Source organism: Cryptomeria japonica, chromosome 8 (assembly GCF_030272615.1).
Source record: "Cryptomeria japonica chromosome 8, Sugi_1.0, whole genome shotgun sequence".
NCBI classification, from domain to species: Eukaryota; Viridiplantae; Streptophyta; class Pinopsida; order Cupressales; family Cupressaceae; genus Cryptomeria; species Cryptomeria japonica.
Window position 1 is genome coordinate 544,449,489 of NC_081412.1, and position 18,381 is coordinate 544,467,869.

General features: G+C 31.9%; 1 protein-coding gene across 1 annotated transcript; it reads left to right on the plus strand.

Annotated features, from left to right (window-relative positions):
• The first annotated feature begins 3,407 nt into the window (after positions 1-3,407).
• Positions 3,408-6,922, plus strand: LOC131044193 (glutamate receptor 3.4). The gene is made up of 5 exons (XM_057977467.1): positions 3,408-3,417; positions 4,990-5,084; positions 5,168-5,448; positions 5,872-5,903; positions 6,003-6,922. Exons 1-5 carry the CDS (start codon positions 3,408-3,410, stop codon positions 6,920-6,922), a joined length of 1,338 nt encoding a protein of 445 aa, XP_057833450.1.
• Positions 6,923-18,381: the final 11,459 nt, after the last annotated feature.

Genomic DNA, 18,381 nt, shown 5'->3' on the forward strand with positions numbered 1-18,381 from the left:
AACATGCATTAATCTTTAGGACTATTTTTAGTTTTGTTTTTTGCATGAGTTTGTTTTTAGTAAATAAAGCATGTTGTGCATGCACTTATTGTATTCTTAATTTAGGGAGTAGTTTGCTTGTTTTAGTTTGAGAGCCTTAGTAGCTTTCCATGCAATGCTAGGAATATATTTAGAACTACAGTTATTATTAATTCTTCTAGGCTGCAAATTCTTTATATATACAACCTCTATGTAATTTTTTAATTAAGCTTCAATAAAGAAATTGGTGTGTGCAATTCCAAAAAATAGGGTTGTTGTTATTGTGTGTTCTTTGTTATTTAATTTGATTAATCAGTTGGCTCTGAGGAGACATAGTAGTTTCAGATTCTACAAGTGGTATCAGAGCAGGTAAAATTATTTTGGGTTAAAGTTTTATTGTTGGAATTTCGCCAAAGTTAATCATGTCGAATTCTAACCATATGCCCGTTCCAGAATTTGATGGGAATGATTATGATTATTGGTGCATTAAGATGTTGTCCTTTTTTATTCGAAAAGATTTGTGGGAGATTATTGAATCAGGTTATGAGGAGCCAGCTGATTGGAATGCCCTTACAGCCAATGAAAGAACAACAAGAAAGGAAGCAAGAAAAAAGAATGCTCAAGCTTTGTTTCACATTCAGATGGCTCTTGATAAGAGCTTATTTCCAAGAATATCAGGAGCAACAACAACCAAAGATGCCTGGAAGACTCTACAAGAAGCTTACCATGGTAGTGATCAAGTTAAAGTGGTCAAGCTTCAGACATTGAAGCGAGAGTTCGAGAATTTGAAGATGCAAGAAGCTGAAAGTATAAGTGATTATTGTGTCAGAGTCAAAGATGTGGTCAATAAAATGGCTACACTTGGGGAAATTGTAAGCAATGAAGTTTTAAAAAAAAGGTGTTGAGATCTTTGACACCTAGATGGAATCATCTAGCAATAATCATAGAAGAAAGCAAGGATTTGACAAAACTACAGTTTGAACAACTGGTTGGATCCCTGATGTCTCATAAAGAAAGATTGAAAGATTTTTTTGAAGATGTAGAGAAAGCATTTTCCTCTAAACTTCTAATCACAAAAAATGAAGATGCAATCAGCAGTAGTGCTAAAATCAATCAAGGCCAAGGTAAAGGGCAAAGCCAAAATTCTTCAAGAGGTAGAGGAAGAGGTGGCTCAAGAGGAAGTGGTGGTTTCAGAGGAAGAGGTAGAGGCAGATTTGATAAGAGAAATGTTCAATGTTACCATTGTAATAGGTATAGCCACTTTGAAAGAGAATGCAGATTGAAAGAAGGTAAAAGTGCTAACTATGCTCAAGAAAGTAGTGAGAATCCTCCTAATCAATTATTTTTATCTTATGCCAAGGGTGAAAATACTAGTAAAGATGTATGGTACCTAGATTCTGGATGCTCTAACCATATGACAGGGAATGAGAAGTTGCTCTCAACAAAAGATGGAAGTTTCAAATCCAAGATCCAGCTTGGTGATGATAAATCATTAGAGGTTGATGCCAAAGGAGCTATGAAGGTCGAAACAAAAAAAGGTATAAAGAGTATTCATGATATTTATTATACTCCACAATTGAAGCACAATTTGTTAAGTGTTGGGCAGCTATGTGAGAAAAATTATAAAGCAATCTTCGAGAATAAGACATGTACTATCTATGATAAGAATAAGGGTAATAGGGTGATCACTGTTGTTCCTATGACAAGAAATAGGATGTTCCCCTTGAGGTTTGGTGAACATAACAATAGTTTGGTAAATATGGCTTATGAGGATTCAAGTTGGTTATGTCATCTCAGGTATGGGCATTTAAATTTTCATAGTTTGAAGTTTCTAACCTCACATGCATTAGTTTCTAGGTTGCCCAAGGTTGAGGAACACAAGGAGGTTTGTGAAGGTTGTGCTAAAGGAAAGTATGCAAGAGAAAAGTTTCCAAAGGGCAATGCATGGAGGGCTCATCACCCACTCCAACTTGTTCATTCAGATATATGTGGTCCTATGCAAACTAAGAGTTTGGGTAAGTCATCATATTTCATCACTTTTATTGATGATTACTCACGAAATTGTTGGGTATATTTTTTGAAGGCCAAAGATGAAGCTCTAGATACATTCAAGAAGTTTAAAGCCCTTGTGGAAAATGAGAAAGCATGCAAGATCAAATGTTTAAGGACTGATCGTGGAGGAGAATTTTGCTCCAAGGTTTTCCAAAGTTATTGTGATTTTAATGGCATCAAGAGGTAACTTACTACTGCATACACACCTCAACAAAATGGGGTAGCTGAAAGAAAGAATCGTACTATGGTTGAAATGGCAAGGTGCATGTTACAAACCAAGGGATTGAGCAATTCTTATTGGGGAGATGCAATTGCTACAACGTTATACATCCTCAACTGTAGCTCCACCAGTGCACTAGAAAAGATGACTCCTTATGAAGCTTGGTATGGTAAAAGGCCCAATGTAAATCATTTCAAAGTTTTTGGTTGTTTGGCTTATGTGCATGTACCTAATCAGAATAGATAGAAGTTAGATGCAAAGAGTGACTCATGTATTTTTATTGGATATAGTGAGAAAAACAAGGCTTATAGATTGTATAATCCTCTCACTAACAAGCTTATTGTCTCAAGAGATGTTATTTTTGATGAAGGGGGAGTTTATGGTCATCAAAAAGGCCATGTTGAGAAGCCAAAATCTGTTTTGAATGATGATATAATTGTTGATATTGATCAAGAGTAGCCAACTAATGTTTCTGTATCTAGTGGTTTAACTCCACCAAGCAGCCCTTCATCAAGTTCTTCAGTACCAAGTTCAAGTCCAGCTTCTTCTCCAAGTTCTACAAGGAAAGTAAGGAGATTGAGTGATATCTACCAGAGCAGTGGAAATCAAGTACATGAAGAAAACCCAGTAGGTGAGATAGTGAATTTTGCTTTATTAGCCAAGGCTGATTTTGAACCATCGTGTTTTGAAGATGCATGTACTAATGAGGTTTGGGTGAAAGCCATGTAAGAAGAGATGGATTCCATTCACAAGAATGATACTTGGGAGTTAACAGAACTTCCACATGAAAAAAAAAAGATTGGCACCAAATGGGTCTACAAGACCAAGTTTAACAGTGATGGGAGTGTTGAAAGACACAAGGCAAGATTAGTTGCTAAAGGCTTCACACAAAAATATGGAATTGATTATGAAGAGACATTTGCACCAGTAGCAAGACAAGAGAGCATAAGAATGTTGATTTCATTAGCATCACAGAAGAAGTGGAGTATACATCATATGGATGTGAAAAGTGTCTTCTTGAATGGGTACTTAGAAGAGGAAGTATATGTGGAGCAGCCACAAGGTTTTGAAGTGGAAGGAAAAGATAATTATGTCTACAAGTTGAAGAAGGATTTGTATGGCCTCAAGTAAGCACTAAGAGCGTGGTATGCAAGGATTGATGGATACTTTCAGGAGAATGGCTTCCATAGAAGTAAGAGTGATCCTACCCTATACTACAAACAAGAAGGTATTGATATCCTCATCATAAGTTTGTATGCTGATGATCTTTTGTATATGGGTAGTAGTTCTAAGATGAAAGATGAATTCAAAGCTGCTATGATGAAAGAATTTGAGATGAAAGATCTTGGTTTGATGAAATATTTTTTAGGAATGGAGGTTTATCAAAGTAAGGATGAGATTTTCATTTGTCAAACAAAGTATGCACAAGATATGCTGAAGAAATTTAATATGATTGATTGTAACCCTGCCTCCACTCCAAGTGCTCATGGAGTTTTTTTATGTAGAGATGATGGTGTTGATTTAGTTGATGAGACAACTTACAGAAGTATTGTGGGGAGCTTGATGTTTCTAATCCACACAGGGCCTAATATTGCCTATTCAGTTTCACTTGTTTCAAGGTATATGACAAATCCATCTGAAATACATATGAAGGCAGCCAAGAGGATTTTGAGGTATGTGAAAGGGAATTTAAGTTTTGGTATTCATTACTACTCTTCTGAAAAGTTCAATCTTGTAGGCTTTAGTGATTCAGATTGGGGAGGTAGTATGGATGACCGTAAATTTACATCTAGAAATTATTTTTCTTTTGGTTCTAGTTTGATTACTTGGAAATCGAAAAAGCAAAGTATTGTTGCCCTCTCATCTACAGAAGCGGAGTATGTTACAATTACCTCAGCAGGTACACAAGCTCTTTGGCTCAGAAAAGTTTTGGAAGAAATTGGAGAAAAACAAATTCAGCCTACAGTAATTTATTGTGACAATGTGAGTGCCATCAAGTTAACTAAGAATCCAGTTCATCACAGCAGAACAAAATATTTTGATGTGAAATATCACTTCATACGAGATTTGGTGCAGAAGAAGGATGTTGAATTGAAGCACATCAACACCCAGGATCAGCTTGCAGATATATTCACCAAAGCGGTTGCGAAAGCTCAGTTTATAACACTACGAGATAAGATTGTGAGCCCTCTCAGCATCAAGGGGGAGTATGTTGATAAGTGATGCTGCTCTAGCATGCAGCTCCATGCAACTCCAGTTTGGACATGAAGCTATCCATTCATCACCATGCATAAGCTATTTTTAGTTTAAATTATTTTTTTGTTTATTCATGCAAATAAAGCATGTACTCCAACATGCATTAATCTTTAGGACTATTTTTAGTTTTGTTTTTTGCATGAGTTTGTTTTTAGTAAATAAAGCATGCCGTGCATGCACTTATTGTATTCTTAATTTAGGGAGTAGTTTGTTTTTTTTAGTTTGAGAGCCTTACTAGCTTTCCATGCAATGCTAGGAATATATTTAGAACTGCAGTTATTATTAATTCTTCTAGGCTGCAAATTCTTTATATATACAGCCTCTATGTAATTTTTTAATTAAGCTTCAATAAAAAAATTGGTGTGTGCAATTCCAAAAAACAGGGTTGTTGTTATTGTGTGTTCTTTGTTATTTAATTTGATTAATCAGTTGGCTCTGAGGAGACATAGTAGTTTCAGATTCTACATTGATACCTTATGGAACTGGCAATGTCACCACGGGCTACTATGATGACCTCGTCTACCAGGTCTATCTCCAGGTCAGTTACCTTCTCTTCATTTCTGCATTGTAAATCTATATTTCCAACTAGCCCACTGAAATAAAATGTGAAAACCCGAGCAGAATTTCGATGCCGTTGTGGGAGATGTAACGGTGCTTGCAAATTGTAGCAAGTATGTGGATTTTACACAACCGTATACCGAGTCGGGTCTGATAATGTTGGTAGCACTTTCAGACAAGCGATCAAGTGACTCCTGGGCCTTTTTGTGCCCCTTTACTCCAGCCATGTGGATAACAACTTTTGCATTTTTCATATTCACGGGAGCTGTTGTTTGGTGTCTGGAGCACAGAAGAAATAGGCAATTTAGAGGAACGCCTCGGAAACAAGTCTTGACACTCATCTGGTAATTCTCCTTCTCTCTCTCTCTTTTTCTCTAATTCTATGCCATTATTCAGGGCATTAGTTTATATAATATTTGTATATCTATCTATAGCATTTTATTGATGATTACGTTTAAACATCTAGAAAATGCTATGTAGAGAGAAACCACCCAAATAGTTGGGACTGTTTGTTGTGACCACAGATGAGAACACAGTGTAATACATTTATATATCCAATGGATTTGGATAGGTTATATGTAGTTGATTGAAAATTAAATTATTTTAACATCCAATAATTGTATTTGAATTAGAAAATGTTTCTTACATACAATTCATACCTATTTTGCTCAGTGTGCGATAATTAATCATCATGAAATATTTATTTACAAATCTATAATTATCAATTTCTTTATCTCTGATTCAATTTCTTGGTCTTTAATATGCAGGTTTTCCTTTTCCACACTCTTCAGGACTCATAGTAACCAGATTTTATCTCCTTGTTTTCATTACTGATGGTCAAACTATAGTGTAATTTACATCGCTTAAAAATCTAAAATTAATTATCTGTATTGCGCAGAGGAGAGGATTGTAAGCGGTCTGGGCAAAGCAGTGGTCATAATTTGGCTTTTTGTAGCTTTTGTGTTAATGTCTAGTTACACAGCCAGCCTTTCGTCGATGCTTACCAAGAGAGAAGTTGTACCAAAAGTTCAGAGCCTTGAATCTCTTATCACCCAAAATTTGCCAATCGGATATCGCCAGGGATCTTTCATAGACAAGTATTTGGTACAACAGCTTGGTGTGAATAAAAGCGCACTTCGCCCATTTTCATCTGTACAAGAGTACGCCATTGCACTGAAGAAGGGACCGAATAACGGAGGGGTGGCTGCCATATTTGAACGGGCGCAGACTATTGCCCAAGACGTAATTTTGTCATCAGGATACAACGACTATGTGAAAGTTGGTCCAATGTACAAAACGGGAGGCTCCGCATTTGTAAGTCTGGAAACTTTTCTCCAATCGCAGACTTGTTTAATTCACAATTCATATGATCGATTCAAATTGTATTTGCAGGTGTTCCCAAAGGGGTCTCTGTTGGTTTTAGACATTTCCAAGGCTATATTAAATCTTTCAGAAAGCAAAGAGATGCAAGAAATTCTGAAGAGGTGGTTCAATTCAAGTGAAAGCAAATGCAGCATGGAATCTGACGGAGTCGACTCTAACAAATTGGGCATCAAAAACTTTTGGGGCGTATTTCTTTTAACAGGATGTGTATCATTTCTCACCCTTGTCTACTATTTGTGTCGCCTGCTTTACCGATTTGTGCACAGAAATGAGAGTTCATTTCATGTTAAATCGGTCTCCACCCATTTGCGAACATTCGCCAACTATGCAGACAAGAAGGAGATCCCAGCACCAAAAAGAAAGAGATCTAAGACCGCCACTTCGTCATCGGGAACCGGCGCTTCCACTTCCTCTGAAATTCGTGTTTTGTTTTAACAGGACGGATATGACCTGCTATTCAAGATTCTGTAATTTATCTACTAGAACTATGCTGGTTCTCTAAATATATGTGGATTAATTATGGTTAGAAGATATGCATGAGTCTCACCGCCATGCAATCCATGCGTCTTAGATGCAAAGTATACACTTTTTTTTAAGTTCTTGTAATAGGCAGCTTTCAATTTTTTTTCAATTAGTTTAATTAATGAAGGTAAAGAATTAAAAAATTTCATGAAAAAGTTAATTTTTATTTTATACGATTATAAAAATATCATTTTTTTTTCTATTTTTATTGGTTTGTGTGGGGTGAAAAATTCAATTTTTTTAAAAAAATACAATTATTATTATAAATACATCATTTATTGTTTTGCTGTCCAAAAAAACTTATATTTAATTTATTCAATTTTAATTTTTAAATTTATTTAAGTTAATTATTTATTAGTTTAATTTTTTTTTCCTTTTGTTCAACAATAACACTCTTAAATCTTCTGAGTTGTTTTGTCACACTCTCGAACTCAAGACCTCCCATTGTGGGGTCATTCCCTTGATTCTTATTTATTTTTATTTCTATTAATATTTACATTTTATTATATTTCAACTTTACATTTTGTTTATTCTATTTAATTTTTAAATTTAGATTTAAGTTTGAAATATATGTTAATTAATTATGTTTTTTTATGTGGATTTTGTTTGTAATATTAATAATATAGAAACGATTTTCAATTATTTATAAACTAGCATTTGTATTTGCATGAATGTTTCTCGCTTTATCCATCATTTCACATTTGTATTAGCCAGGTCATTTTTTAAAAAAATAATCTTAAACTCTTTTGTATATTAAAATTTCGCATTTTGAAAAATTGAATTTCTAGAAAAATTATAAGGCATCATACATACATAACCATGCATGATATAACTAGGTGATTGGCTAGTTAAACATTGGTTCCTATATGAAAAGTGGGTATGAAAGTTATAAGAGTAATAAATAATGTAATTAATAGAGAATACTCAAACACAACAAACAATATGATTTTTATATTCATTGTTATTTGCAAATTTATTTCTTAATTTTATTTCTATATTTGAAATTCAAACTCACAATAAAGATCATAAATTAAATTAAAGAATTTTTATTTTAATTTTAAAATTAATAGCACACCCTATCCAAAAATTAATTTACAAGTACAAACAAAAAACTAAAAATTTGTCGATAGATTTACAAAATGCCACAACATTCATCACCTTAGTAGTGAACGTCTTTAAAAAAAATTGATAAAAATGTCTTCAATATTTTTATGCAAATATCGACAATGTCACAATATATTTCAAACTATTTTATTATTTATAATAATTCTATATTTTTACAAATAAAAAATAATAACTCTACACTTTTGCATATAAGTAAATTTTCCATAAAAAAACATCATATCAATGCTTGTCTGATTTCTACTTAAACTTTTGGAAGGAACTTGATGCATTACATGTCTTGTTAAGACTAGTTTTAGATGAACTTTGCATTAAAGTTTTTTGTAATATTTTATTAGTAAATGATAAACAACGTTTTAGTTTTAAATTTATAAATGTGAACTATTTTATGAATGGAACCTTAAAAATAAAGTAGAAAGAGATAGGGTAAAGCAGTCAGTTGGTGTGATATGTTGAAATTCTCTATGTTTTAAACTATGTTGTGAGGTCTTTCTCCTTGGAAATGTACATCAATTTTTCTTATTAGTAGCACTTCCACCAAAAAGAGGTGTGATGGTTATGCCGATAGCAAGATATATTGTCAATAATGTATTGAAAAGTAGAAATAAATCACATGGAAAAAATATTATCTTTGTTGTTGTAGAGTGGGTTGTTTCTAGCATGTTTGATTACTAAATTTTTTAACGTGCTTCCTTGTATTAGCCAATCACATGTATTTTGAAAATGTACATGCAAACAAACATGTACACATTGCTAGATTTGTTTTAATCAAATGTTATTGTCACACTTTGCAATACTAATATCTATGACAAGTGTTTGAATATTTAAACATAAAGACTTACATATAAGTATTTGTAAGTAGATATTGATTATAAATATAAATAAATCTGTCTAGAAATACTATCATTATAAAATATGCCTACCACATTTTTTTTTAATATAAATTATAAAAAAGAGTATATATATCTTTAATTGTTTACACTATATTTAGATTTCTTAAAAAAATAGAAGCATATTGTGAGACTTTTCTAAGATCAAGAGCTCAATGAAAAGTACAATAGAGAGACAAAATAGATGATAGGATTAAACTGTATTCTATCAAGAGCAAATACTGATCAATTGGATCATCAAAAGTTGTTGTTGTTACATACAATGTAGGATAAGCCTTCTTATAAAGACAAGGCTAAGACACAAGAGAGAACACAATGATGACATGTGGCTCGATGAGATGCAAGGGTAGGTATGGGTAGGTAGGAGAAATAGTAAAATATTCCACATGAGGTGGATCACCCACCGAAGGTGGAATTATCACTCCACAACAAGTGGATATGATAGAGTAATAACAAGATCACACCATAAAAGGTGGAAATTCTCCTACATACACACTCCCAATGTAGCACATCTCCCTAAGTGTCTCATATGAAAACTACAATGTTATACATGTACCTAAGTAAACTTAAATAAAGTATAATTATATCCAACATGAATAAAGAATTACACCAAAACCCCCCCTTAAGTGCAACATAGGGGAATGCACTTAAGTCTACAATGCAACTAAGCAATGCAAGATGGGTCTCAGCTATGAGGCCATGTTAGGTACCCATGTACAAATGCAAATGCAATCTCCCATAAAGTGGGGAAAGAGAGAAAAACCACATGGGAAAAAACTTCCCCTCAAAAGAGAGATGATGAAAGCATACCATTCTCTCAATGATGAATAAGAGAGAAGAAGAGACCATGAAGCCCCTCCCTCAGTTTAAAATCTCTAGCAAAGATGGTCCAATGATGTTGACCAAAATACCTTCCCATTAGGAAGAAAGAGAGCCAATGTTGCACCAATAATGTCAAAGTGTGACAAAACCAGGTACCAAGTCCATGACGATGAATCACTCGCTGCAACAAAATGAAGATCAGGCATGGAGACAACCTACTTTGAGCATCAGCTAGATACTCATAAATGGTAGAAATACTGGTACAATCAAAGTCTCAACTACAGCCATGCACCAAGTGTCACAATATACTTCCTAATCTACATGTACAAGAGGATTGCATCAAATATGTCATCAAAGACAAGATACAAAGAGGTGTGTCACTTTATGATAGTGTGTGTACAACATGCTCATGCAAGAGTATACAACATGATATAGTGCAAATACGGAAATATGAAGATGATGCCACCAAAGAAGCCCTATAGAATACTGTAGATGAAGATATCTCCTATTGGGGTATTGCCAAGAAAAATATAGGAGCAATACACCCCCCTGGCTACTGGTATTAAGTGACAAGAAAAAATAGTGTTCCCATTTTTTCTTATTAAATGATATTTATGTTTTTAAAAACTTAATTAAAAGCTTAATAAAAACAATTTATTAAAATGTTGTTGTTACATACAATGTAGGATAAGCCTTCATATAAAGACAATGCTAAGACACAAGAGAGCACACAATGATGACATGTGGCTCAATGAGATGCAAGAGTAGGTATGGGTAGGTAGGAGAAATAGTAAAATATTACACATGAGGTGGATCATCCACCGAAGGTGGAATTATCACCCCACAATAAGTGGTTATGATAGAGTAATAACAATATCACACCATAAAAGGTGGAAATTCTCCTACATACACACTCTCAATGTAGCACATCTCCCTAAGAGTCTCTTATGCAAACTACAATGTTATGCATGTACCTAAGTAAACTTAAGTAAAGTGTAATTATATCCAACATGAATAAATAATTACACTAACACATATAAATTCTTCTTTACCCTACCCAAATGCAAAAACTAATTAAATAGTAGAAGATAAATGTATTTCTAGAAAGGGCAACATAATAAAAAATAGATTAAAAAAAATGCCGTAGACATTAGTTTTTTTTGGAGAAATTAAAGGGAAGAAAAGATAACGTGAAATAGATGGTATAAAGTAGACTTACAATAATAACAAAACTTTTACTTTTTTGAGTAATTTATAAATAGATCTTGGTTAGGTTAGCATTTATTTTTTGGATAGGTAATGGGCCGAAGCCGATAAGATGTACATACCCTACCCCCTTGTGGGATTTGAACTTGTGACCTAAAGGAATTGGTTAGGTTAGCATTATGCTCACCTAATTTAATAATATTAAATTTTGTTAACATAACAAGATAAAAACAATAATAGAATAATAACATAATATAATACAAAACATTATTAATATATTAATAAAAATTACACAATAGTAATATAATGTTTAGAATAATAAAAAAAATAATATAATAATTTTAACAATAATAATTTAAAATTAACATTTTTATAATACAAATAAAATTTAGATCAAAGATCATTTCATTAAATAAATATTAATGTAAGATAATACAAAATTTAAATGTTTAAAAAAATATTACAATGAATATCAATGAAAAAATAATATAATGAATACTAATATAATGTAATATAAATAACAAGAGATCCAATGCAACAAGTTCTTGCCAGTAGTGTGGTTAGTTTAGAGTTCAAAAGAAAAAAGGAAAGCTTCAAATCAAATATGAATTCGCATATAGGGCTCCAAGCATGATTGGAACAAAAACTCTAAATAAGGAAGATAATAAGACTCAATTACCAATAGGTTATGCTTATAATAAGAAGAGAGGGAGAAAGAGAAAGAGGGGTAAAAATATAAAAAAGGAGAGATAAATAGGGGAATACTGAGAGAGAGAGGAAGAGAGAGGGAGAGATAGAAATATAAAGATAGATATAGGAAGTGATATATACTGATATGTAGAGAGAGGGAGAGATAGAAACATTAAAATAGATATATGAAGTGATAAATAGAGAGAGGTAGAGAGAGGGAGAGAGAGAGATAGAGAGATAGATAGTTGAAAGAAGAAACATGGGGAGAGGAAGATAGAGGTAGAGATAAGATAGAGGGTGAGACAAAGGAGGAGAGAGATAGATAGAGTGATAGAGGTAGAGGGAGAGAAGTAGACATAGAAAAATATAGATGGAGAGAGGGAGAGATAGAAAGAGGGAGAGAAATAGGAGAGATATAAATTAATGGGAAAAGAGGAAGTGAGGGTGGGATAAATGTGGAGTTGGAGAGAGGGAATATAAAAAAAGAGGGAGAGGAGAAGAGGGGAGGAGGGGAGACACAAAAGGACATAAAGATAGCTCAAGAGAGAGAGAGAGAGAGAGAGAGATGGCGAGATATAGAGAGAGAGATGCAGAGATAATGATATTTAGATTGATAGGGAGAGATAAATGTAATGAGATACACATAATTAGATAGGAAGGAGGGATAAACCTAAGGATGGAGAGAGAGAGAGAGAGAGAGAGAGAGAGAGAGAGAGAGAGAGAGATGTGAAATTTAAACACACTATTTACAATGCAGCCTAATAAAAAGCATGAAAAATGATATTTATATAATTATTTAAAATGAAAAATAAATATAGATAAGAGAAATTTTCTTTCAAATTTTTAATTCTGGGATGTGATTTCCTAATTTAATAGAAAAATTTAATTCAAAATATGTATAAGTATCCTACCTTTGGCAGGAACTAAAAATTGTTCTAGTTTCGTCATTTTTGCTACAAGAAATATTTAATTTTATTTACTACAATTTAAGTGTAATTTATGATTTGTTCGCTAATCACATTCTCAAATAAATATTCAATTCCAAAAGATTTATCATATTCTTAATTTTAAAAATTTAAATAAATTGATTTTATATAATTAATTATATAATTCTTTTAATCACCATTTTCTAATTAATAATATTTTCTCCATAGTTGACAATCTACTCTATTAATTGTGATATAGAGTAAATGGAAATGTGAATGAATTTAAAGGCCTTAAAAGAATGGCACATACTTCTTTGATGTTGAATGTAACATACCACATTACCTAAAATTTTGAAAGTCAAAAAACTATAAAAAAAAAATTTTTAAATAAATTATAAATTGAAATTGAAAGCAGCCCAAAAAAAATCAAAATTGAAAAAAGTAAATCGCAAAGAAACCTAAATTTGTTAATAATAAAATAGATAAAAATAAATCTACTCTTTAAAATAAAATTTAAAGAGTAGGTCGTTGGCCGAGTGACTCTCATGGGGTGATCTGGTATCCCCTAGCCTTTTTTTGTGAATATGTACTTTAATATTTCTAATTAATAGAAAATGCCTATTCATAAATTTTTTTTAAAAAAAAATTAATAGTTATATTAAAATTCCATAATCTTACATGAACTCCAAGAAAGGAAAAATATCCAAAAATAAATAAAAAAATATCAACTAATTTTCAAAATGTAACCTAAAACTCCTAAAAAAATCCCTAAAATTATAAAAGGTGCGCTATAAAGAACAAATCAACTGAAAATTTAAACTACATCTTCAAAAATATATAGCAAAATTTTACAATAATTCTGAAAAACCCTTTTTCAAAAGTATAAAAGAATTTTAAAAAATGCTGGCAATGAAGAGAGTAAAAATACCTGCAAGAAAGTGTGACTGGGATCTCTTATTTCTTGGAGCTCTGCAATGGGAAAATTCTAGTGGTTTGGAATACAAACAATCTATTTATTTTTAGTTAAATAAAATAAAAAATAAAATAGCTTATTTTACTTCACCTTCCAAAAATTTCTAGTGGTTTGGAATACAAACAATCTATTGTTGGTGCATCAAGATGATGAATCTTTTAAGATGTAAAGACTTATAAGAGATTGTGTAAATAAGTAATGAAGAGCATGCCCATTGTACCACTTATGTGGCCAATGATGGAACAATAAAGAAGGGGACTATAAATAAGAATAGTCAAGTTTTATTTTATATTCAAATAGCTTAAGATAAGAGATTATTTTAAAGAATTATAGGTGCACGGATAGCCATAGATTCCTTAAGAATATGGTCAATAAGATGGCTACTCTAGGAGAAATTGTGAACAAAGATAATGTGATGAAAAAGGCGTCAAGGACTCTAAAACAAAGGTAGAACTATGCTTTTATATTTATTGAAGAAATAAATTATTTGACTATCCTCTAGAATGATCACCTACTTGGATCACTTATGTCTCATGAAGAAAGAATTAGATTTTTATTTAGAGTAAGTAGTCAAAAAAATTTCATTAAAATTTAAAATTACAAATAATGAATATAATTTTTCATAAAGAAATAGAAGATGAAAAGATGGTTCAAGAAGAAGAGGTAAAGATAGATTTAATATGATAAATATCTAGTGTTATCATTGTAATAGATATGATCACTTTGGAAGGGGTTGTAGATTAAAACAAAGTAATATCAATAAAAGAATTAAGTATACACAAGAGAGTGATGCAGCTTCTCCAAATTATTTATTTTTATCTTTTGGTAAAACAATTTTTTTTTTGGTATTTAGATATAAAAGATGTTCTTAAAAATCAATAAATAGAAATCTTTTTAATATAATGGATGAAAGTTCCAAATTCAAATTCCATGTTAAAGAAGGTATGAAAAGTGTTACAAAAATTATTACACCACAACTAGAGCATAATTTTATAAGTGTTGAACAATTATGTGAGAAGAAATATAAAGTGTTTTGAAAATAAAAAATATATAATTTACGATAATAATGATGGAAATATGGTGGTTATAGTTATTTCTAAGTCAAATAATAGAATGCTTCTAACTAAAGCTTGGAGAATATAATGGTAGTCTTGCCAATATGCCGTATAAGGAAAAAAGTTGGTTTTGGCATCTCATATACATGGATTCTTGAATTTTTATAGTTTGATTGTTCTAACATCAACAAATTAGTAGGGGATGATGGATTAATGCCTAGTAAGAGGCCACTTCTCACATTGTTCTCAACATTCCTATAAAGAAAATAACCTAATAGAATAAATAAGTAGGGGTGAGAGGATCCCCCTAGTTGATTCCTCTAGAGAAAGATTAAAAAACCTTGGGGAGAATTATTAACAAGACTAGAGAACATAGGAGGATGGATACAAACTTAAATCATTTTAAGAACCTTTCCGTTAAACCCAAAATTCTTCAAAATTTTTGAGAGAAGGGTCCAGGACACCATATCATAAGCTTTCGAAGCATCCTTCTTTAAAACCATACTTTTGATGTTAATTTTTTCCATAGAGTTTCATGCACCAAAAGAATAGCATCATAAATTTTTCTACCCATCACAGACCCTTTTTGGTGCACATGAATCATTTCACTTAAGAAGGGTTTGATCTGATTAACCACAAGTTTAGAAAAAATCTTATACAAAGTATTACATAGGCTAATAAGTCTGAATTATATAATTCAAGCAATAAGTCATGAATAATCCTTCCATCCTTAGAGGATACAAATTCTTCCTTAGGAACAAGTTATTTACTGTAGATTTAGCCTGATAATCTCACCAATATTTTTCCATAGGTTTACCGTAGTATTTTGTTAATGGAAATTTAATAAAAAAAATTCTACCAAATAGAGCTTTATCAAACCCTTCTCTTTTTTATCTGATAGCTCCTTGTTCTCTCGAGTCATCTTGATAGATGTTACATTGGATATTGTAGTCATTAGATCTCTATCTACAAGCATATCTTCCATTTAAGCTTCCATACCTTAAAATGTATATCTTGATCCTACAATAAGGTGGAAAATTGATTATAAAAAATTATATACCAAAAAATGGGACCAAAACTATCTAGGCTCTTATACTAACTAAAGGGAACCCAAGCGATAATAAACATCTTCCTATACTAATCAAAGTGGATGAGATATTGCAGATATTTATTTTAAAAATTATGGTTACATTTATTAGATGTACATTCAATAAACACATGTACTATAAAATGGATAAAGTGGAAAGATGACATATTGAAGGTTGGAGGATGGAGGTAGGAGCAATCTATCATCCCAAGCTAGCTTCTCACTAAAGGATGATTCAGTTCATTAGAAGCATCTTAGATGTCTCCAATTAAGTAAAGGGGAGGGGGGTGGGGTGGAGGGGGCGGGCTTGATATCTTGGGAGTGTCCCTCAAGAAAAGATCGGCCCTGACATTTTGAGATTTCTTGTGATTATCACTTAAGAAAATAAAGTGCCTCAGGTTTTGATATTTCTTATTAGTGAGTTTAATGTATTCATGTTTAATGGGAATTATATGTACAATAAATGAGGGATTATCTCCATAGTACTAGAGGAGGGATTTGACATGTTTAGTGGAGATGTGAACTCTCAAAGGAGATTTGTTCTCTCATGTGTGCAACTAAGGAGGGGAATGACACACTCAAAGGAAATGTGTACCTTTTTACTTATGCAGTTTTTTTCTCAAGCTATACAAAGTTTTGCAAGTTTAATAATTAAGATATGCACTCATTAAGTTATTCTAGTGTTTCTTGACTAGTTAAGGAGGATTGGTGAAGGCATTTCATTAAAGTCTCTAGAATGGTTGTGTTTAACTATTGCAATGTTTCTCTCTTGTTTGGACTAATATAATAAGAGGGGATGTTGAAAATTATTGTTCATGAGAATTTAATTCCTTATAAGAATTTGACAAAAATAATGTAATCAATCCAATTGAATCCTAATGAACTAAAATAACATTTTATTATGTGTTATTTCTAGGCAACCATAGTTTAATTTTTTTTCTCTATAATAAAGACATTAATGAAGATAATATTTTCTACTTCCACAAATAATCTATACTTAATGCATGCAAGTATTAGACAAATAAATTTCATAGAATAACCAGAATTTAAGATATGTATTCATATATTTATTGTGTTAGATCTAATAAGATACCTAATGAAGTATCTATAAAAGATTTACTACTATCTAGATAATAAATTAGTATGCAATAACACTTTTATTGATAAAGAAAAATAATGAGATCTTAATTAAAAATCCTAATGCTCATGGACACATTCAAAATAATCTACATCTACATATTTATACTCATTCTTATATGATCATATACTATTTTATTACACCGTGATGATTAAACCTAGATACTTACAATGAAAAACACCTTTAACTATTTTCCTAGAAAGAAATCACTATCAATCTAGAACTATTTTATCTTGTTATAATCTCTATAAACTTTTTTATCATTCTCCTAGTTGAGAAAACAAGTAGATATAATTTTCAAAATGCCCAAATGACCTTGGAAGAAGAACTAAAGTCCATTGGAATTATACAAGTTACCCATGTCTACTTGCATCATCTTCAAAGGGTTATAAAATCTGAACCATGCCTTTAGCATAGAAAATCCTATCTTTTTTGGTGCAATTCGTCAGCATTTTGAAGGAAAGTAAGGTTCAAATAGGTAGTGGTAAAATTGAGGTCTCAGAAGAGCTGATTTCTCAGGTCATTAGGCTAAGTTGTGTAGGAGCTAAAGTACTCCTTTTAAGTCAGAATTGTTATCAAGAGTATATAAAATCCTTCATAGATGAGGACAAAGAAATAAAAAGGACATCAAAATGCATATAGTAGACATAACCTTCTAGATCCTTTGGAAATGGTTATGTATCACACTATAATTACTTCACTCTATACGATACTTTTCTACCATGCACGGTTACCACTTCCATCTTTTGGACTATCTACACCATAAAAACCAAGCTATTTTTCTTTTTTATATTGTTCTCTTCTATGGAAAAATGAATTAAAGAAGGATCCTATTGTCCCCTTCACCAAGATCATACTTTTTTGTTAGTTCCTCCACTAAAGTTCATCCTACAATTCTTAGTGCTCAAAATATCTTGAGGCTTAACCCTTTCCCTATTACTAATAAGAAAGGTAAAATATAAATTTTCTTTGCAAAATACATTTCCTCATCCTCACATGATAAAACACTAAAGCCCAGATCATCTAATATGCTTCCAGAAAAGAAGAAAATTGTCAAAGGTATTATTTTTAAAATTCCCTTGGAAGAGGAGTCTTGTCTAGAGAAAAAGTGTTGTCTTGACAAAAAAAAATCCTTGGACCCTTCCCCTTAGCATTTTGTTAACAATGATCCCAATGAGACCAAGGGTAATTTCCTTGGAGCGAAGAAATGCAAGACACTATAAATGCCTCTCTTAAGTCACATTTTGGTCTCACGTAGAGATACTGTAAAAGAAGAAGTTGTGACTTATTTTGAGGGAATAAGGTCTGCTAGGTTAGCTAAAAAATTTGTTGAGTCAAAAACCCTAAGGTCCTTATTACCTATAATAAAAGCATCAATACATATGATGTCTCTATTGGTTCCACTTGTAGCATGAAGGAGGATGAGGATTATTTCAAGGAGCAACTAAAACTCATTCTAGAAG

Coding starts and splice junctions, on each gene's coding strand:
- LOC131044193 (XM_057977467.1), top strand. Junction 5,449..5,871: donor CAAGTCTTGACACTCATCTG/GTAATTCTCCTT, acceptor TTTAATATGCAG/GTTTTCCTTTTCCACACTCT. Junction 5,904..6,002: donor CACACTCTTCAGGACTCATA/GTAACCAGATTT, acceptor TGTATTGCGCAG/AGGAGAGGATTGTAAGCGGT.